The sequence below is a fragment of the Hemicordylus capensis genome, chromosome 3 (assembly GCF_027244095.1).
Source record: "Hemicordylus capensis ecotype Gifberg chromosome 3, rHemCap1.1.pri, whole genome shotgun sequence".
NCBI lineage: Eukaryota > Metazoa > Chordata > Lepidosauria > Squamata > Cordylidae > Hemicordylus > Hemicordylus capensis.
The window spans coordinates 66,953,763-66,976,059 of NC_069659.1; the positions used below are offsets into that span (position 1 = coordinate 66,953,763).

Consider the following 22,297-nt stretch of genomic DNA (forward strand, 5'->3'; position numbering starts at 1 on the left):
AGGATATTTACATGGACCTTGGATGGACACAAATTAGAACAGGTCAATCAAATAAAATATCTTGGGGTGGTTTTTCAACAAAATGCTGGGAAAGCGGCACATATGAGAATGGTAGCTGACTCAGCAAAACGCAGTGTGGTGGCAATTAACAGATTTTTCAGAACGCAGGGAGCAGGTTTCATTCCTGCAGCTTTAAAACTGTATTCAGCAAAGGTTATCCCTCAGCTCTTATACGGGATCCAACTGGGACCTTATGCGAACTTTGAAATGCTAGAAAGAATTCAATCCGGCTTTTTGAGAGCTATCTTTGGGACTACAAGATGCACCTCAAATGTAACACTGTGCATGGAGGCCGGCCTCATAAAGATCGAATCTCGTGCCTGGCTTTTAATTATTTACTTTTGGTTGAGAGTCCACCTACGCCCGGTGGGCCTAATTCCTCAGTTTCTATAGTTAAACCCACAACCGCAGTGGTGCACTGTAGTTAGTAAAAAGCTTGCTGCTCTAGGAATAGACCCTGAACAACTGCTGGAGTTAGACTTGTCAAATGCGAAAAGAATAGTAAAACAGCGTTTGACAGATATTGAATTGCAAAATAACCGGGCCTCTTTGACAGAATTCTATAAAGGAGTAAGAACTAGATGGGATCTTTCACCAGCAAATTATTTGTCCCATATTACAATCAGCAAATTCCGGTGGGCATTTACAAGGGCAAGAACAAATTCTTTTCCCTCTGCATTATTAGCCGGGAGATACAGTGGTGTTCCCTTGGAAGAACGCTACTGCAGATGCGGCAGTGGGGAAATAGAATCTATTGAGCATATTCTGTTATCCTGTAAATTACACAGGCAACCAAGGGAGCACTTAATTTTACCTCTGGTCTGTAAACAGACAGATCGATCTGCTGAACAACTTGTTAAATTCTTACTTTCTGATGAAAATGTTTTAAATTTTAATTCCGTAGCCAAATTTTGTTATATTGCTTTTAAGATGTATAATGAGAACCTATAGAGTGTTCTATAAATTGTTCTGCTGTTTGCATGCATGGATTGTTTCTTAAGGAACTTTAGAGAGCGGGCGGCGGGAGAACTCCCTGCTGTCCCCCTTGCCGGCTGGGCTGTAAATGGCTTCTAGGAAGCCTTTTGCACACACGCGCGAAAGGCTTCCTAGAAGCCATTTGCAGCCCAGCCGGCAAAGGGGAAGGGGATGGCAGGGAGTTCTCCTGCCGTCCTCTTGTAACGGGGGGATATTTGGCAAGAAGGTGGCGGCAGGGGACCTCTGGAGAGCTGCAGGGGGCGGCCGCCAGCCGAGCGGGGCTTAGCTTGAAGGGGGCGGCAGGGACTGGGAGCGATCCTGCCGCCCGATTACGTGTACACATGGAGGAGCCCCGCCGAGCGGAGATTGAAGCGGGCGGCACCCTGCCGCCCGATTACTACAAAAAATATGGTGACTTTGAAGGAAGGGGTGAGTAAAGCCCCCCCTGTTTTTATTGGAACCCCCCACCCGAACCAAAACCACCCCATGTCCGGACCGGTCTGGAGGCCTTTAGAATGGCCTCCGAACCGGTCCGTGCACATGACTAGCTCCAGCATGCCCTGCACAAGTACATGATAAAAGGTGCAAGTGCGCAGGGCATGCTGGAGAGACCCCCGGAGCCAGGAGGCAGCTTTTCGCCTGCCCTCCGGGCGGGGGGTGACTATTCATGAGTAGCAATGGCGCGGAGCCATGCCGCGGCAACTCACGATCGCTAAAACCAGGTTTGCGAAGTGCTCTCTCTGCAGACCTGCTTAGGAACCACCGGGCTTGCAGTCGAGCCCGGTGATTCTCATAGGCTGCAAAAATCGGGCTAGGCTCCCTTAGCCCGATTTTTGCAGACTGTGTGAATAGCCTTAGAGTCTCACCCATTTTACCCTTTTTACACTAATTTTATGCATGTTAACCACAGTTTTAAGATTGATCCCCACAGTCTCTGTATAACAGTGCAAAGCTTCTAGCCTGTATACTCAGAGTTCTGGGCATAGACTCTTTTAATGACATTTTAATGCTGCTCTAATGTAATATACTTTATGCTGGTCAGAGACTGTAATAAAGATTAATTGTATTCATGGGATTTAACAAATTTCAGAGAAATCCCCCTCATGTAGGGGTTGTCAAACTTGGGTCCCCAGATGTTGTTGGACTTCAACTCCCATAATCTCTAGCCCAAAGTCCCACCTTTGGCCTTTGTAGCTGGGGATTATGGGAGTTGAAGTCCAACAACATCCATGTTTGAGACCTTTGCTCTAGTGTATTACCAAGATAAAACATTCTGGACTAAAACGTCCAGAATTCAGATTCAGGGGATTTCCACATGGGAATGTATTCTAACTTGAACACAAGTATCTATGAGAGATATCAAGGGATCCAGATGATGTCAAAGGACATCCTACTATTTCTTAGCTCCATCTGCTGGTCATTTGCTGACAATTCATGAAAAATTTGCTGAAAACCTATCCATTTTCAATACTAAAAAGGGATGGATTTTCAAGATTGTCATAAAATGGCCAGCAGATGCCTAAGAAATAGCACAGTATCCTTTGACATTATCTGGATCCTACAGAATATCTCTTGTAGAAATCTGTGTTCATGCAAGAATAAATTGGCATCTGGAAATCCCCTTTTGCATTATTCATCTAGCAACTCCCTCCAGCCCACAAGTGAAAGCTTACACATATTATTAGCAATTGTTTAACCTGCTGCCTTCTTCTCTCCACCATCTTAGGCTGTTTGCAGTTACCACTATGAGCCCATTAGCAAGTGAGAACAGGAAATAGCAAACCCATTTTGTTATTCTGCCTCACCTTGGCCATAAATGATTGAAGGGTTTGCTGTTTACTGCTCCGAGTGTTTGGAGCTATTTCTCCAAAGTAGAAATTATCTCTGAATGTGAGAGTTCAGGGCTTCCTAGCTCTCTCCAAAGTTCAGGGTTCCTCTTCAGGACATATTCTGCAGAATTTTCTCAGATGGGTTCTCCACGTTCCAGAGCTCCCTCTTGTTAATCAGCTGAGCTATAGAAAGCATAACAAGATATGGTGGTGATGTGGCGGGAGCCAATGGATGCAGTGCCATTGGTACATAAGAAGAACCCTGCTGGATCAGCCCATCGTGCCTCTGAACATGAAACGGAAGTAGCATATAAACATCATACCCCTCCGAGAACCTTATCTTTTGAAGTTTGCCTCATCTTGAACAGACTTTTAAATCTGGGACACAAGAGCTTCCTTTAAAGCTTGTTTTTAGAGCAGGAAATTTTCTGTTTAAGAACGGGGGGCGGGTGTGTCAGTAGCAACTGGTGGTACACAAATTGTAGTGCTTCGAACACTGTCCACCCTAGATTCCCCCAGGTCAGAGATTTTTCAAGATTACTACCACCCTTATCATGCTAAATAACACCTTAAGCGGCACAGCGGGGAAATGCTTGACTAACAAGCAGAAGGTTGCTGGTTTGAATCCCCACTGGTACTATATAGGGCAGCAGCAATATAGGAAGATGCTGAAAGGCATAATCTCATACTGCGCAGGAGAAGGCAATGGTAAACCCTTACTGTATTCTACCAAAGAAAACCACAGGGCTCTGTGGGCTCCCGGAGTTGAAATCGACTTGATGGCACACTTTACCTTGTATCATGCTAAAGTCATTCTTAAAAAACAAAAACAAAAAACAGCTTCCTTTATGACTAGGAGCTGGTTCAGACATCATGAGTGACCATAGCTAAGGCTTCATTCCATGCTGCATCTCTGTGCCTCAGGAGCATGTGCTCCTCCATCCCTGTCCACACAAGACTCCAGAGAATTCAAGTTCTGCTAGAGAAAGCAACAACCCAAGATTGGTCATGTTGTCTGAACCAACCAATCTTGGTTTATTCTAATCAACTTCCTTGAAATAAACTGATTTGTTTTGTTTTGTTTTACTGTTAGATTTTTATACCTCCTTTCATTAAAACAATCTCAAGGCAGTTGAAACACAGTTCAAACCCTGGGATCATATCTTGTTTTATTTCAAAGAAGTTGGTTAAGGTAACCCAAGATTAGTTGGTTAGACCAATCTTGGTTTGTTTCGTACACTGATAGTAAAATTTCTGGGTGACTCATGCAGGCAGAGGAGGGGAATATGATCCCAAAACTTGAGGACATCGTATGGAACTAAGCTTTAACTGTGGTTCCATGTGATATCTGATCCAGCCCTATGTGTATGGCAGGATGCTTAAAGAAGAATCATGGTTAACGTAAAGAAATAATTTATGTAAGGAAAACCTTACTTATGGATCATTAAAAGCTTCCAGACTTAAATAACAAAAACCAACTAAACAAAAATGGTTTGTTTATATGCTTCTGATGTCAACAATTCACAAATTTAAATGCACACAGATACACAGGCTTGGTGAGTTTCTGGTGGTTGCAAGGAAATCACAGCTTCATTTCTATTCATTTATTTGAAGCCCCACCTGGAAATGTGCTAGTTTTACATAGTGAGGAGGGTTGGCTACAACCCTGGGTAAAAGAGGAAGAACATTTGAGGGCTCAATAATGTCACCAAACCCTGCCTAGCAACAGTTACTAGTTAACAGCCATAGATAATGAATGCTAACTGGGATAGGGGAGGAAGGAGCTGAAAGGAAAACACAGGAGCCAGGATCATGCAAAACAGCCCTTGGATCAGCAGGTGAACAGCATGTCGACATCTGATGGCAGATAAGGAAATTTTGGTGCCCACTAGGAAATATCCACAATATCTTCCTAAAGCAAAATTTTGTGCATGTTGGTAGGGGAAGTGTGAAAGTGTGGAAATTTTGTTTTTCAAATGCATTTTTTATATTCTAGATTGTTTCTTACTCTACTTGTTACCTTCTTTTGTAAAAGGGCTTCCAGCTTCAGACAAGTTTGCAAATGCTCGTGGCACAGTCTACTACAAACTTTGCCTGCAAAGGCTGCAATGAAATAATAAGAACCTTGAAAGCTTTGGCAAGAATTATTCCTGCTGAATTTGGCCCAGTATATGTTATCTAAGTTGGGGGTGTAATCTCTGTTCTGAAAAATCATAATCCAAATTAATGCTGTCCTCCATAAGAATGTTTTGTTTGTGCAGCCGGGGAAGAGAGATTTTTCGCTTGTGAGCAAAATGTACTTACACAAGGGCAATTTTAATTTGGATGCTGCCTATTTGTTGCTTTTGCTGTTAGGACTGTTAACTGCTTTTCAAAAAAGCCACAAAGTTGTTCCATAGCAAAAGGAATGAGAAGAGTGAGAAAATGGTCCCCTGTCCAAAAGTGCTTACAATCTAAAAGGAAATACAAAGGAGACACCATAAACATATGCTGGAAAGATGCTGTGCTGCTAGGCTGAATAGGGACAGTTGCTCTCCCCAGCTAAAGAAAAGAGCACCGTAACTTTGGAAGTTGCTTCTGTGACAGTTAGCAGGGGGTCACACAATGTTGTCACACAGGAAGTGCAAAAATATTACAGTTCTCAGAATGGAATCTGGATTTGAGAAAAGGTGCTGTTTATCCAGGATGGAATTAAGGAACTATAAGAACATAAGAACAGCTCTGTTGGATCAGGCCCAAGGCCCATCTAGTCCAGCATCCTGTTTCACGCAGTGGCCCAACAGATGCCGCTGGAAGCCTACAGGCATGCCCTCTATCCTGCTGTTACTCCCCTGCAACTGGTACTCAGAGGCTGGAGGTGGCCTATAGCCCTCCGACTAGTAGCCATTGATAGACCTCTCCTCTATGAAGTTATCCAAACCCCTCTTAAAGTTATCCAGGTTGTTGGCTGTCACCACATCTTGTGGCACAGAATTCCACAAGTTGATTACGTATTGTGTGAAAAAGTACCTCTGTTTGTTGGTCCTAAATTTCCTGGCAATCTATAGGAAGTATTATAGAATATTTAGTAAAACAACATAAAGACTACAATTCATGGAGAAATCCTCATGTGCATGCCCATTTAAATGAATGGGACTTGCTCAAAAGCATATTTTAGCTCCTGTGCAACTTCTAGTTGAAGTTTCATTTCATGTCAGTAGCATTGCGTGACCTCTCTCAGAACCAGTGTTATCTAATAATGATCTGTCTTTTTCTTTCTCCAGCTGATTTCAGCAAGCCAAGTATAGAGGCTGTATTCAATCCTCCCTGTGCCCCAACTGTGCTCACATTGAGCTGTTCTTCTCAAGGAGGATATCCACAACCTGAGATGTCTGGCCTCATCAATAATGAGTCAGTGAAGTGGGACCATAGTTCCATATCAGATAATCAAACACAACTCTTTAATATAACTGGCAACTATAACTGGCAGTGCAACATGACTGGAGAGATCTTCGTCCAGTGCTCAGTTGGGTATCTGGGGTTCGAAGTGTCCAGCAGCTTGAGCTTGAGTAAGTTTCCTCCATTATAGAGATGGCATTCTAATGTAAAGGACAGTGACTTGGGAGGGTGCAGACACCAAACCTCAGAATGTTCCAAATGAAGTCCTCTTCCTACATGGAACCATGTTTTGGGGGAAATGATCATTAATTACAATAATTTTATTTCTGGGTTTCATGTATGGTTTGGAAGAAAATCTTGTTAGTGAGCTTGGGAGGGGTGATTTCTTTATCTGCCCTAGCTACAGCAGAAATGCAAAGGTAAGAGAGCCCTGCTAATTAATATTTTCTGGAGACATGGAGTTAAAGTTCCAAATAAAGTAGTTTGTTTAGGAAATCCATCAGGGAGGTAGACTGAGACCTACATGCCTCATTGCTAGCTACATAAAGGAAGAAGGAAGGGAGAAGAAGGAAGTCTGTCTTTCCAGATGATAGAATGAAACCCAAGACTATCAGTCTATCAGAGTAGAGAAAGCATGGTCAGAGAGGGAATGCCCTTAGTGGTTGTCTCAACCCGTAATGCTCCTAGTGGCCAATAGGGTTGCTGGTGCTAAGAGTCGATGCCTCACCAACATATCTTTCCAACCATTTCTTAATATTATTTCCTATAGAAGTTCAGCATCACAATTCAAATTACTTGGTCAAATAATAATGAAACATTTCATGATTATTCCTCAAAAGTCCATTGTATGTGACATTCAGCAAATGCCAGCAAAATGTAGGAGTTCTAACTACTTAACTGAACTATTAAGAAACACAAAACTGAGCTTTTATTTATAAATAATAGAGAAGCATGCCCACTGCTTGCAGTGTCACTCTTTAGCCCACTCTTACTACTTGTGGAAGAGGGGCTACTCGCTGCCCACTAAGCAGCGCATCATCGCAATTGCAATCCTGTTCCCACTGAGAATGATAAGAGTCGTGTCACAGCTGCGATGATGCACTGCTTAGAAGGCAAGGAGCTGCTCCTGCTCTGCAGGTAGCCCCGAATGAAAGTAGGACAGGCAGGCTAAAGAGTGACTTGCAAGCAGCGCATGCACTTCACTCTTAGATGGATGCACCTCTGCACTAAATGTGAGCCATTTATTTATTTTTAAATTATTATTATTAATTATTATTATTGATAATAATAATCAGCCAGTGTGGTGTAGTGGTTAGAGTGCTGGACTAGGACCGGGGAGACCCGGGTTAAAATACCCATTCAGCCATAAAACTAGCTGGGTAACTCTGGGCCAGTCACTTTTCTCTCAGCTGAGCCTACTTCACAGGGTTGTTGTGAAAGAGAAACTCAAGTATGAAGCACAGCGCTCTGGGCTCCTTGGAGGAAGAGCAGGATCTAAATGTAATAATAATAATAATCACCCCCAGTGAGGCACTACCTTGGCGTGATTGTGGGGCTTGTGTGCTCTGAGGAAGGTGAGAGGTATGCCAGAGGTCCAACCATACTGGACAGGTCTCACCAGAGGAGCCAGACAAAGAGTGCCTCTCCCATCAACAATATGGTGAGAGGTAACTTTAATAAATCTATAGCGGATCGGTCATCACACGGGTCAACAAGGACCGTGCCAGGTGCTATAGTCCCTGGACATCTGGTGGCAAGTGGGCAACAGGACTCAGGATCTTCAGTTGAGCAACCAGGGCTGGAGACTGCAAGGTTACTGGAAGAAACGTCGCTTAACCGAAAAAAAATACGAAAAATGCCAACAAGGAAATAATGATCTGCTATTACAAGTCTAGTCCAACTAGAAGAGTTATTTAAAAAGAATGTACCAAATTTGGAAAGAGAAGCATCCAGATACAGAAATAACAGAACAAAGGCTACCAGAGAAGATACATAATAAGGAATAAAGTATTCACAGGAGTTGAGCTGGAAGAACTGCAAAGAGCAACACAGGCTCAAGATATGGAAGAAGAATTATCACCAAAGTTGCTCAGGCGCAGGTGGAGGAGGTGTTGGAAATCGAGGATGCCACTGTTGCTGAACTGTTTCAAAATCAAAACCAGGCAACCTCCCCTTTGTCTTCACCTCAAAAACCCAAATGCCGTTTAAAAGAAAAGCAACAGGAACTAAAGCAAAAAATAACTGAGCACATGAACCAAACAACCACCAGGGTTCGACTTCCAGCTCTCAAAACAGTTGCCAAAAAACAACTTGCTCAGGCATTAAAAGATGTCAGTGCTGCACTTGCAGAAATAACAACCAATAATTTGCAGGAAACAAACCAACTAATGTACAGTGCAACAACAATAACAACACAAGAGCTCGTATATAAGATCAGTGGACCTGTAAAAAAAGAAAGCAGTACATCACGTAAATGGAAGATTAGATTAGAAAATAAAATCTCCAGGCTTAGATCAGATGCTAGTAAACTGAAAGATATGAAAGACAAGAAGCTGAAGAATGAAAACACCAAACAGTATCTAATCCAAAAATACCACCTAAATTCAATGAAAATTAGAGAAGTCCTGGAAATAATAAAGCAGCAAATAACAGCAGTGTCACAGAAGATTAGCAGATATGAAGCCAGAATTACACAACACAGGCAGAATCTCTAATTCCAGTTGAATCAGAGAGGTTTCTACCAAAGCATAAAAGGAGAAACTGCAACAAACATAGAAACACCAAATAAAGAAGAAACATTGCAATTCTGGGGGAAATTATGGGTTTATATAGAGTAATAAAAAGAGGTTTATATCAGTTATTTCAATAACTTATTATAAGTTATTATTATAACAACATATTTGGAGTAAGTTTCCTGTCCCCAAAGGACTCACAATCTAAAAAGATCTCAGGCTAATTTGGATGTCCTTTTCCACTGGATATGACAGATATTCCTGTGCCTCAACTTGGAATGTGGTATCTATTTTTCATCACTACAGTATTATAAGGAAACTGTAGTCATGTTCCTGGATTCAGATAAGTTTAAAATATTGATAGACTAGTCATCATAAGGAGCAGATCTGCCATATTTCCTACGCTTAGGCAGGCATATAAGAGGAGGGAAACCTTACTTCTCTATCTGTTTTCATTTGATTTTCTATGTAAACTGCTTTTAAAACTTTGGTTAAAAATAGTATATAAATATGCTATATTTATATGTAGTAGTAGATTTCTGCATAAGAGAGACTTAGGGCACTACAGTATGGTTCAACAAGGGGCTCCTGAATGCTTCAATATGGACCAACATTCTCCAGTAAAATTTGCGTTTTTCTCTTTTCAGGAACCCCGGAGTGTCCTCCTCCAGAACAACCTTCATCGAATGGGATTGTCATTGTTTCCATTGTAATCCTCACTTTCTTTGTAGTTATGATAGTTCTGACAATATTCCTTCGACACCGCAGTAAGTACTGGTGCATTTGTGACTGTATTTTCAGAAGCCGCTGGTCCCTTCTGGAAAACAGTTTCAAGAACTATAGAAAATAACATGCTATATTTTTTTTCTTTCATTTCTATATGAATTATGACAGAGCTTAGAACAGACAGAAGAAATATAAGAACTTTTCTGATATCGGAGAATATCTACCATGTTTGTACTGATTTATGAAGAAGGGGGATAGTGCTGTTTATCCCCTAATTAAACAAAACAGGGGTTTGGTTTTGCTTCAGGGCATATTAATTGCAATATCTACATATCAGCTGATAAAATGTTTTAGTACTTTAGATCTAAGATTAATGCAATTCTGCATATAATGATTTCAAAAGACCTCCTTATCTGCCACAATGAAACATTCCTACCATCACTGACCCTGTCCTCTTCTGCCCTGAAGGTGGAACGGTGGCAAATACAGCTGTTAATTCTAAAATGAGTGTCATCAAGGCTTCTAGGCTTCTCCCTGACTAGAAGCCCTGACCTGAAGCCCTGATGGAGCAGAGGGGGCTGTCACATTGGGTAACATCCCAACAAAAATGAGGGGACTGGTAAGAAAGAATTTGAAAGGGCAAGTCAGGAGGGTCAAATCACTCCAGAAAGCATGGAACTTATTTAAAACCACAGTACTGGAAGCTCAGTTGGAATGTATTCCAAGGAGGAAAGGTACCACCAAGTTCAGGAGGACACCAGCATGGCTAACGAGTCAGCAAAGCTATAAAAGAGAAGAAGACTTCCTTCAGAAAATGGAAGTCCTGCCCAAATGAAGAGAACAGAAAGGAAGATAAACTCTGGCAATGCAAGGACACAATAAGGGATGCAAAGAGAGGGTTTGAGGAGCATATAGCTAGAAGTGTCAAGGGGAATAACAAAAGCTACTTTAAATATATCAGAAGTAGAAAATCTGCCAGGGAGGTGGTAGGACCCTTAGATGATGAGGGTGCAAAATGGATTATTAAGGAGAATAAGGAGACTGTAGAGAAGATAAATGAGTTCTTTGCATCTGTCTTCACGGCGGAGGATACTGGCCATATACCCTCTCCAGAATTTAGCTTTTCAGGTATAGTGGCTGAGTAACTGGGTGAATTTGAGGTGACAAGGGAAGATGTGCTAAACTTTCTTGAAAAAACTAAAACTAACAAATCACCAGGGTCAGATGGCATCCATGCAAGAATTCTGAAGGAACTCAAATGTGAAATTGCCGATCTCCTAGCAAAAATATATAACTTGTCCCTACAATCAGGCTCTGTACCAGAGGACTAGAAAGCCAATGTGACTCCAATTTTCAAGAAGGGATCCAGGTGGGATCCAGGAATTTACAAGTCGGTCAGCTTAACTGGTCTTGTGATCTTGGAGAGCTGGTCTTGTGGTAGCAAGCATGACTTGTCCCCTTAGCTAAGCAGGGTCTGCCCTGGTTGCATATGAATGGGAGACTTGATGTGTGAGCACTGTAAGATATTCCCCTCAGGGGATGGAGCCACTCTGGGAAGAGCAGAAGGTTTCAAGTTCCCTCCCTGGCCTCTCCAAAATAGGGCTGAGAGAGATTCCTGAAAACACCAACTTCACATATACGCTGATGGGGTCTGAGCTGTCGGTGACTAACCAGGAGAGAGATCTTGGGGTCGTGGTGGACAGCTCATGGAAAGTGTAGTCTCAGTGTGTGGCAGCTATGAAAAAAGCTAATTCCATGCTCGGAATCATTAGCAGGGGGATTGAAAAAAAAATGCTAATATTATAATGCCCTTATACAAATCTATGGTGCGGCCACATCTGGAGTACTGCGTACAGCTTTGGTCATTGTAGCTTAAGAAAGATATTGTAGAACTGTAAAAGGTGCAGAAGAGGGCAACCAAAATGATCAGAGGCCTAGAGCACCTCCCTTATGAGGCTAGGCTACAGCATCTGAGGCTCTTTACCTTGGAAAAGAGGCTACTAAGGGGAGACATGAGCCAAGTGAATAAAATTATGCATGGAGTGGAGAGGGTAGACAGAGAGAAATTTTTCTCCCTCTCTCACAACACTAGAACCAGGGGTCACCTCATGAAACCGAAGGTTGGGAAATTTAGGACCGATAAGAGGAAGTACTTTTTCACACCGTGCATAATTAATCTATGGAATTCCTTGCTATGGGATGTGGTGATGGCCACCAGCTTGGATGGCTTTAAAAGGGGTTTAGACAGATTCATGGAGGACAGGTCTATCAATGGCTACTAGTTGGTACCTGTGGGCCATCTCCAGCCTCAGAGGCATGATGCCTCTAAATGCCAGTTGCAGGGGAGCAACAGCAGGAGAGAGGGCATGCACATACCTCTTGTCTGTGGGCTCCTTGGAGGCATCTGGTGGGCCACTGTGTGAAACAGGAGATGGACCTTGTGCTTGATTCAGCAGGGCTGTTCTTATGTTATGTATCATCCGTACTATTTTTCTTCCCCTTCCCATCCTCCTTCCCATCTGAGAGGTTGTTCTCGAGGGCTGAGAGACCCTCAGCAACACCACGGAATGCATCATACATAGTGACCGGAGGGAGTGGATCCTGGAAAACAGGGTGGAGACACCTTCACTTGTAGTTTGCTTTGCAAGGTCTCTGCCTGGTTCTTGGGGATTCCCACTCCTCTCCTGCAGCCACCTGCAGTGCCTCCCACAGTGTTGCTGGCAATCCTTGACCCTTAGGAACAGCTTTCCGGGGGGCAGGGGCACTCAGGGGGCTGCAGACAGAAGTGGGTAGGAAACTTCACTTCTTCTAGCTCTATCAGGCTGGATGCCACCCAGCTTATGCAGATGTGTGTAACAATATCCCTATAGCACATTTTAAAACAAGAACTGCTTCAAGAGGGCGCAGTTGGATTGGAGAAGCCTTATCCAAGCCTTTTCTCCACTCAAGATTCCACTCAAATGTGTGTGTTCTTTTGTAATAAGGGAATGTACTCTTCACTGCCTCAAAGACACTCTTTAATATTAATATTTTACATTTTCCAGCCTTGCAAACAGGTGTTTGGGTTAGGCTTTTGCTTCGATTAAGCTGCTTCGCTCATCATGATAGGAAATGGATGTTAGATGGATGAGCCCCATACAGGGCTCTTGAACTGTGGGAATGCAAACAGTTATCTCTAATTTCTTTAAGCACACCCTCCTACCATGGAACCTAGCTGCTTCCTAGAAGTGTGTGCAGAAAGTCTCTTAACTTCTGGGAACTATACAGCTTCCCTGTCCTCATAAGCCACAAAGTAAATAAACAAGTAAAAATTTCCCCTACACTCCCAACAGGCAACTCTGAAAATAAAACCTGGCCTTTGAAAAAGAGCAAGGGAGTGAATTTGTTCTGCCTTCATTGCAACCACTGGTTCAAAATGTCCCTGGGGCGTTTTCCAGTTTACATGCTGCCACACACCTCTGTATTGCCAGTGTTTTGACATCGCACTTGCTGCACTGTCAGCAGGGTGCCATCCATATTTCCAGTGCCTTGTTTTGAATTTTAATGATGCGTTATGGCCCTATAAAGTGGTAGAAAGTAGCTGAATTTTTTTGTAAGGAGGCTTGAAATGGAGTTTATGTATTGCAGCATGTTGCAGTATAGACAGTTCTTTGCCCTGCTCCCTGCTTGCGCATGCTTCCTTCACCTTCTCACCGTGGGGAGAGAAACAGGCAGGGAGAAAGCTCGGCTTTCCCCTTCTTTCCTCCCCACAAATCCCAAACCCCACACCTCCCTCCTCCTCCACTTGCTTCCAATATAACTTGAGCTTGTCAACACAGATGGGGAGGGGAGTGCAGCTGAGCAGATTTCTGAATCCAACCCTTTCTCATGCACTTTTTATTGAAGAGAAAGCCCATTGAACTAAATCATTTACTTCTGTGCAATCCCACAGCCCTCCACCTCCTCCCTCCTGTTTCTCTCTCTCTCTTTCTCTGGAGGTGTGCCAGTTCCTGTCTTTCCTCCTCCGTGGCTTGCCACAGGATTCTCTTTCAACCCCCCCCACCACCATAAAACAGCTCCCTTGTTTGTCACCCCAAAGGATCTCTTATCTTCCCTCCCCCCATCCACCATGTTTTTCTTGCGCAAAACTGGGATGATGCAAGACAAAGTTAGATTGTTGTTCTGGAATGGCGCTACCCCCTCCTGGCAGATTTGCACAAGGCATCCAAAAAGTTACCAAAAAAGGGGGGGGGAATCACGTCCCCCACACACACACACACTGCAACTTCACTGGCCCAAATGGAGTAGGCAGAGGGGCAGATAAACACATTTCAAAGAGAATATGGAAAGTCCTGCCTTGAAAACATGTTGCAATGAATGGAAAATATGAATGGCCACCAGCCTACAACACAGCATTGAATAATGCTTTACTCTCGGTTTTAAACCGTTGCACTATTCTGTCACACTTTGCAACGCTTTACCCCTTGCAAATCTCGTCGTCTGGAAAACACCTGGGGGAATCATGCTTTCAGCTGCATCAGCGCTGACCTATCATTTTCAGTTTTCCTTTCGAGCTAACAGGGATTCTAGGAGCAGGTTATTGCATTATCTGTGATGAGGAAGATTCTGAGGTGATTCTCATGATCAGCAAAAAAGCAGGCTAAGAGAGCCTAGCCCGCTTTTTGCTGATCGTGTGCTGCAACGGGAGCTGTGTGGCTCCCGGCAGCAAACCTCGGTAATTTCCCCTCCCCTTAGCCAAGGTTAGTGGAGTAAGCACTCCGTTAACCGCGGCGTTTTGACTGTGTATTGCTGCGCCATGGCAACTCACGAGGAGACCCCCTACTGGGAGGCTGCAAGCAGCTGCCCAGGCTCTGGGGTCTCTCCAGGATGTCTCGCGTGGGGCATCGTGGAACTTCTGGGGGCCACAGGGCCCCCAATCCCCACAGCTCCCGCCAGCTCCGTGACGGAGCCATCAGTCGTGTGGTGGCCAATCTGGCCACCCCGGGCTGTCTGGAGATCATTTGCAGGGAGTGTGGGCTAAGCCCGCTCTCCCCGCAAACCCTCTTAAGGCGGGTCTCACTGATCGTGAGACTCGCCTCACAGTCTCTGTTTTTATGGTATAAAACCAGTGCATCTAGCAATATATACAGAGCAGCAGTTTCAACCACCATTCCCACAAGCAAACAGATCTTCATTTGTTTCTTTGATCAGCCCCCTCATTTCCCCAACAGTTTTTTTTCTCAGCCCAGAATCATATGATGCAGATAAAGGCTGTGCAAAGTCAGATTGGGTAGTCCGACCCCAACCTGGGAAAGCCAATTTGTGGTCAGTTTTCTATGACCCCATTTGGCTAAGGTCAGAGCATTTCGGAGCTCCTAATTGCGACAGGAGCCCACTCCCCGCCCTTTCTGTTTGCAGTCACAGCTGAGGGGGGGAAGCCACAATCTGGCATCTCTCTGCCTGCCTGTTAGCCTGTCCGTGCATTTATTTCTCAGTTTTTACTTGGATATTTTACTTGTAAAATCAAAGGATCTCTGGATTCACTTGTAATTAAATGTACAGAGTCTGGCCATCTTCACTTACTACTAGGGCAACTTTCACTGCTCCCTTTTAAGTGTGTATTTTTCTGTGTGTGTGTTTTGCTTTCCCCATAGGCTTCTATGGGAATTTTCACCCACCCCAAAAGCTAATCCAAACATTCTGAAGGGTCTAAAGGACCCCGAATCAACACCTGTCATTTTGGATTGAATCAAACCCAATCTGATACAAATTTTCTGTTCGTACACAAGCCTAATAAAGATGTTCCATCTAGCTTTGCTGGCTTGGTTGCTGTTTGTCTTTAAAAGTGCTTTTTCTTTATACTAGCCTGCAGACATCCGAGATCCTCTCAGCATATCACCTCTCATCAACCAGTGGCGACAAGTGAAATGACATCACAACAGCTCTCCAATGGGGCATCAGGAACAAGATATGCCCAACCGTGCAGGACTTGAGAGGTAGGGCTGGTTTTTTCAGCATTCTTCTCTGGTGAAATGAACATTTTCATACTTCATGCTGGTAACAAAGGGACAAGGGCATCCAAAAGATTGCTACAGGCCCTATTGGGCCTCCTCTAGTTGCCACGCCTGAGAGTGCTTGAATTACAGGGAATGATGGTACCCAGCAGCTATAACTCTTGGGATGCCATCATTGAAGGTTATGCAGGCCATGATTTAACTAAAATTGGGGAGGGGGGTCAGTGGGTGAGGCTTGTGGAATTCATTAAGGATCCTCCTACCTTTTCTTCCATAATTCAAGCACTGATGGGAAGCTGAAAGGAGCCTGAGAGTGGCAGACTGGGGCCGCCCTGGATTCTGGAAACCTGAGCATGTTACTCTTCAGAGGGATAAGTAATGTATCTTTCCCAGCTGGGATAAAAGCAGCTTGGGAGAGGAGCAATTCTCAGCAGAAAAGCAGCTTCAGAGGAAAGAGTTAAGAATCCCTCTTTCCCTTGTGCTACCTCCCAGACATGGATCACAAGACGTGTTGTTCACTGGCACATAGGGAGCTGCCTTATACTGTCCATCTAGAACACTAATGTCTGCACTGACTGGCAGCCATCTTTCCCAGCCTTATCTGGAGCTGCTAGGGATTGAACCTGGGACCATCTGTATGCAAACATGCAGATGCTCTTCCACTGAGCTATGGCTCCATCCCTAAGGGGAATATCTTTGCACTCGCATGTAGTTGCCCATCCAAATGCAAACCAGGGAAGACCCTGCTTAGCAAATGAGACAATTCATGCTTGCTACCGCTAAAGGGGAGATTGAGTTCTGCCTGTGTTGTACCTCTCAACGTATTATTATTATTATTATTATTATTATTATTATTAAAACTTTTATACCGCCCTTCCAAAAGGCTCAGGGCAGTTTACATTAAAAACACCATTAAAATCAGTTAATAATTAAACCAAAAATTATAAAGTATAAAACAATGATTAACCATTAAAAACATCATAAAATCATTGCAATCTGGCCACTATATCTTAGATGTATTTCTCCCAAGTTTTTTGCTTGAAACAGCTGGATAGATGCCTGCTTACCAGAAGAACTACTCAGGAGGAGGAAGTCCAACTTTCTCCTTCATGAATTAAGTTGGTTGGATAAAACAGACTACAGCAGGTGTTCCCAAGACATATGTAACCTGTGGGGGAAACCTCGAGTATGTACATCCTTAGCCATTTCCCATAACAATAATGTGGATTGAAATCCCTTACCATGGTATCTAAACACAGAAAATAAGAACTGTCTTGCTGGATCAGACCAAAGGTCTGCTTAATCCACCATTTTGGTTGGTTCTAGAAGATGCCTCTGGAAAAGCAAAGGCATGATAATGAGATAGCCCCCACTTGCTGTTTGTCTTCTGAACCTGATAATCAGAGATATTCTGCACCTGAACCTGAAAGTTCCATTCTTAACCCTTTTAGCTGATACCTGCTGATAAAACTAACTTCCATTAAGTTATCTAACTTTCTGTTCATATCAAAGCTAATGGTCATTGTATCTTGTGGAACCAAAATGAGTAAGTTAACTATGCTTTACAGGAAGAAGTACTTCCTTTTGTTTCTCCTGTATCTATTTGCCCCAGTCTTTAAAACAATAGGAGTGATCCTTGTTCTTTGCAGAAGTACATGGGGGTGAAGTAGTAAAGTGGATTGCTCCACTTTAGAATGCAGCTAGTATATCACATTTTTGAATGCATCCCTATGTGAAGACAGTGCTCCCTGCTGTCCTTTTTTTCTTTAGAAAATGATTGCAATGATTTTTTTTAAAAAACCTAGAATAGCATTTAACAATCGTAACCCCCACCTGATGGTCTGAAATCTACCCTACCACCTCCTTCTCCTGCATGTATAGACCACAGACACCATGGTGGGAAGTTGGATCTCCTGGGTTTGTCATTGTACATGTGTATTTTACACAGTATTTTTGTGTCCCCAGATCATCTCTTCTGTGCTGGGCACCAGCACTAGCTCCGCAGACTCATTTGTTGACAGAAGCTGAAGAAGTTAAGCTCAGCTGGATATAAAAAGGGGAAAATTCATAAGAGGACTGCAGTGCTTTTATAAAGGCTCACCTTATGAGGCTGTATGTGGAACATGAAGAAATGATGAAGCTGGCAATACCCGCAATGGGATACTGGGCTTTTCAATCTGTAAGGACAGCTCCTGGAGCGCTCCAGTTAGTTCAAAGCCACATTAATCCTTGCTGAACTGGTCGTCAGTCTCATTGTTACAAAGTCCTCAGTAAGGGTGTGTGTTTAATGTAGTGAAGATATTTTCTCATAATACATAGCCATTCCATGAAGTTGGCAACAGAAGACTAAAAGATACCAGTATGGGTCTATTATTGGATAAGACATATCCAAAGGAAAAAGTACACTCACCTGCTATGTAGGGAAAGAGTGGTTTCTCATTTTGGAAACTCCTAGGCAGGTCCTTTAAATGCAGCACATTTTATCCCTCTTGTGTCTATCTTTCGTTATCACCAAGAAAAGAGGATATAACTTATAGCTTTATTAATCCTGTTGCTATGGCCATTCCAGAGGGACAAGTATAAGGGTAGCAAATATGGTTTCCTCATTGGCCACATGAATATTTTTAATATTAATTTGTATTGCTGTAATAAGCTTCAATAGTATGTATAAGCTTTAATGTAATATCAGGATATCAGTGAGCTTCCACACGTCAAACTCAGTTGACTCATGCCCTCTTGGTTGAAGAGGATACTTATGACAGACAATGGAAGGAGAAAATGCTAAATGACAAGCCAAGGCTTATGAAGATTGGGCGGGCAAGTGGGCAGAGGAGCTAGATGGCACAGCAGTGGAGATAAGCTGAAGAAATAAAAGAGAGGGCTTTAAATTGTTCAAGAGATATTGAGTAATTTGAACTTTTAACTCCCTGTAGATGTTCACTAAACATACAAGAGTTTAGGCCGCAAATCCTCACAACCTTGTCCATCTAGAATTACAAATGGGTTTGGAGTGGGAATATGATTTTTCCACAAGTACTTAAACCAGTTTCATTGGTGCTCCAATGTTGATATTCTCCTCTCCATTAAACTTTTATGAGTTCTTATGAACTGTATTTCCTTGCTTTTGTAGACTCTCTTATACAGCCAACAATTTCAAGAATGTTTCAAGTACAGTATTAAGGCAAACCAACACCACCCTAGCTAGAGCAAACGGTTTCAAGAGTGTCTCGCTAATCCACCCTCAGTTACTCTCAGCCAATTGACAGGTTACTGTAGAATATTCTTTTAGGGAAGATTCTCTGTCCTGAACAAAGAAACTATCCCTGCTAGCATTGTTTATGTAGTCACTTCACTCAGGACTGAGTTAATGGCTCAACTAATTTCATCTTCTAAGGCTGTTAGAAAATGAATCCTATACACAGTTCCCTAGAAGTAAATCCTGTTGAGTACAATGAAACTTATTTCTGAGTAAATATGTGCAGGACTATACTGCACTCCACGACCATGAAAATAAATCCCAAATTGCAGCAATGATGTAAACAGGCTGTAAACTATCACTCTTTGATTGTTGAGGGATCTGTTCCATTGAAGAAAGTAGGTAGTACAAACCCAGTCATGACACTTCACCACCTTTAATTCCCCACCCTCCAACATGACCTCCGAACCGGTTTGTGCACATCCCTATTATAATGCCCCTATACAAAACCATGGTGCGCCCACACTAGGAGTACTGCATACAATTCTGGTCACCACACCTAAAGAAGGACATTGTAGAACTGGAAAAGGTGCAGAGGAGGGCAACCAGGATTATCAGGGGCCTAGAGCACCTTCCTTATGAGGCAAGGCTACAACACCTGGGGCTTTTTAGTTTAGAAAAAAAGACAATTGCGGGGAGACATAAGAGGTCTATAAAATCATGCATGGTGTGGAGAAAGTGGATAGAAATTCTTCTCCCTCTCACATAATACTAATTTTTCACACAACGCATAATCAACTTGTGGAATTCTCTAACACAAGATGTGGTGAGAGCCAACAACCTGGATGGCTTTAAGAAGGGTTTGGATAAGTTCATGGAGGAGAGGTCTATCAACAGCTACTAGTCGGTGGGCTTTAGGCCATCTCGAGCCTCAAGGGCAGGATGCCTCTGAGTACCAGTTGCAGGGGAGTAATGGCAGGAGAGAGGGCATGCCCTCAACTCCTGCCTGTGGCTTCCAGTGGCATCTGGTGGGCCACTGCGTGAAATAGGATGCTGGACTAGATGGGCCTTAGGCCTGATCCAGCAGGGCTGTTCTTATGTTCTTCCAATCAACCACTACCTCTCCCCTCAATGAAATCATGTCACCGTTTCTATTTATTTCAGTCCTGTATGTTTGAAGCAACCCCAAGTTTTCTTGCAAACCCCGAAATATATTCCTCTTTTTAACAAAATATATTCTAAGGCCATATCTCCCATGTCCAATTCTTGACTTAAGTAAAAACTCATACACCAAGCCAAAATATACTATAGCATTAGCTTTTTCTACCAAACCATATCATAATTTTATGGTGTTTTGAATTAAGGCTGAAGCTGGGTTTTTAAATATATATTTTTAATGCAGATGAAACTATACATTTTCATCTTGCATTTTTCAAAAAGCATAACACAAAATTGTGCCTGGTCTTGCTTTTTAGTGAAATGTACACAAAGTGCCCACAAGGCTTCCCAGTCTAATACCTGAGCTAAGTAAACTGCTTTTAGGTTAGCATTTTTATTTGGGATTAATGTTACCTTTCTGAATTATATACTCTCTTTTATTATCATTTTCCTCTGTGCAAAAAAGGAGTTGGCTGAAAACATGAGCATGGAAAAGCTCAATAAGCACAATTCCCCAAGAGCCAATTAGCAAACCAAAATCAGACTGACTGTGTTGTTTCCCTCCACAACCATGTTTGTGAGAAGTAGGTCAGCTGAACCATTCACCGCACACGCCGGCCTTCAATTTACATATCTCCATGTAAGATGACCTGGAATACTTGTACTGGTCAATTGTTATTTTTAGTCCCTTTAGTATTAATATGTACCATTTTTATATGTAATCGCTTTTTATCTACTATCACTTTTAACATGTAACCACCCTTATACTTTATGCTGGCCTATGTCCATAATAAATATTATTATTATTACTGGTCAACGGTTCAGAGGGGCATTTTACCACACGTATAGTAGGAGTTGGGCAGAAGACCACACATAGCCGACCACAAGAATAGGGAATGTGGTGATCATAAAAAGCAGTACATTTTTATGATATTCCAACTACCATGTAAACTTGTGTATCCAGTTGCCAAAGACTTTCACAACTCACAGAAATTTAGCCCTTTCAGTGTAGAATTATTACTGACTGCAGAGTCTCAGTTTGGTCTACAATGCTGGAAATGTCATTATTTATTTATTATTTTATTTATTTATTAGATTTGTATACTGCCCTTCCAAAATGGCTCAGGGTGGTTTATATGTAAATAAGTATGATAAAAACAATTAAAACAAATTAACAATTAAAATCAAACTATTAAAATGCAATAAAACCAATTAAACAGCTAAAAACCCTGGAAATCAGGGCAACAATTTAAAACAGTTAATCATTTAAAACCCTGGAAGACCAGGCAAAACAGATAGGTTTTAAGGGCTCTACTGAAGGACAGCAATGATATCAAATTACGAATTTCTGCCGGGAGTGCATTCCACAGCCCAGGAGCAGCTACAGAGAAGGCCTGCCTCTGCGTCGTCACCAGGGAAACCGATGGTAACTGGAGATGGACCTCCTCAGATGACCTTAATATGCAGTGGGGATCATGTAGAAGAAGGTGCTCTTTTAGATAACTCAGACCTAAGCCGTTCAGGACATTAAAGGTAATAATCAGCACTTTGTATTTTGCCCGGAAATGTATCGGCAGCCAGTGCAACTGTTTCAAAACAGGCATGATATGGTGTCTCCAGGTTGCCTCAAGAGACCAATCTGGCTACCGCATTCTGAACTAACTGAAGTTTCCAGACTACTTACAAAGGCAGCCCATGTAGAACGCATTGCAGTAGTCAAGCCGGGTGGGTACCAGCTGATGCACCACTGTTTTGAGGTCATCCTCTTCGAGGAATGGCCGCAGCTGTCGAATCAGCCGAAGCTGACAGAAAGCACTCCTGGCCGTGGTCTTCACCTGAGATACCAGGGTGAGGCCTGGGTCCAGGAGAACTCCCAAGCTACGCATCTGCTCCTTTTGGGGAAGTATAAACCCATCCAGCTCAGGAAAATCTCACTCACCCCTCAGATTCTGAGCCCCCATAATGAGCATCTCCGTCTTGCTTAGATTCAGCTTCAATTTGTTCTCCCTCTTCCAGCCCATTACTGCCTGTAGGCAGGCATCTAGGGAATGAGTGCCATTTCCTGAAGATGAAAAGGAGAAGTAGATTTGGGTATCATCAGCATACTGATAACACCCAACACCAAATCTGCTGATGACCTCACCCAGTGGTTTCATGTAGATATTAAAAAGCATTGCCTTTTAGCACTGCCTTAAAACAGAACTGGATATTTTCAGACTGTGTGGGCTTGAAAAGGACGTTTAATTATTT

General features: G+C 42.9%; 1 protein-coding gene across 4 annotated transcripts in view; it reads left to right on the forward strand.

Annotated features, from left to right (window-relative positions):
* The window catches only part of LOC128350762 (T-lymphocyte activation antigen CD80-like), a 107,971-nt gene extending 89,170 nt beyond the window's left edge, over positions 1-18,801 (forward strand). For 3 of the 4 annotated variants that reach the window (XM_053309425.1, XM_053309424.1, XM_053309427.1), the window contains exons 5-8: positions 6,128-6,412; positions 9,622-9,741; positions 15,545-15,675; positions 17,659-18,801. In XM_053309425.1, coding sequence (XP_053165400.1) covers positions 6,128-6,412; positions 9,622-9,741; positions 15,545-15,672 — 533 coding nt within the window. In that variant the 3' untranslated portion in view covers positions 15,673-15,675; positions 17,659-18,801. Of the gene's footprint in view, positions 1-6,127; positions 6,413-9,621; positions 9,742-15,544; positions 15,676-15,976; positions 16,275-17,658 lie in introns of those variants that run through there. The other variant, XM_053309426.1, reaches the window with a different exon arrangement.
* Positions 18,802-22,297: the final 3,496 nt, after the last annotated feature.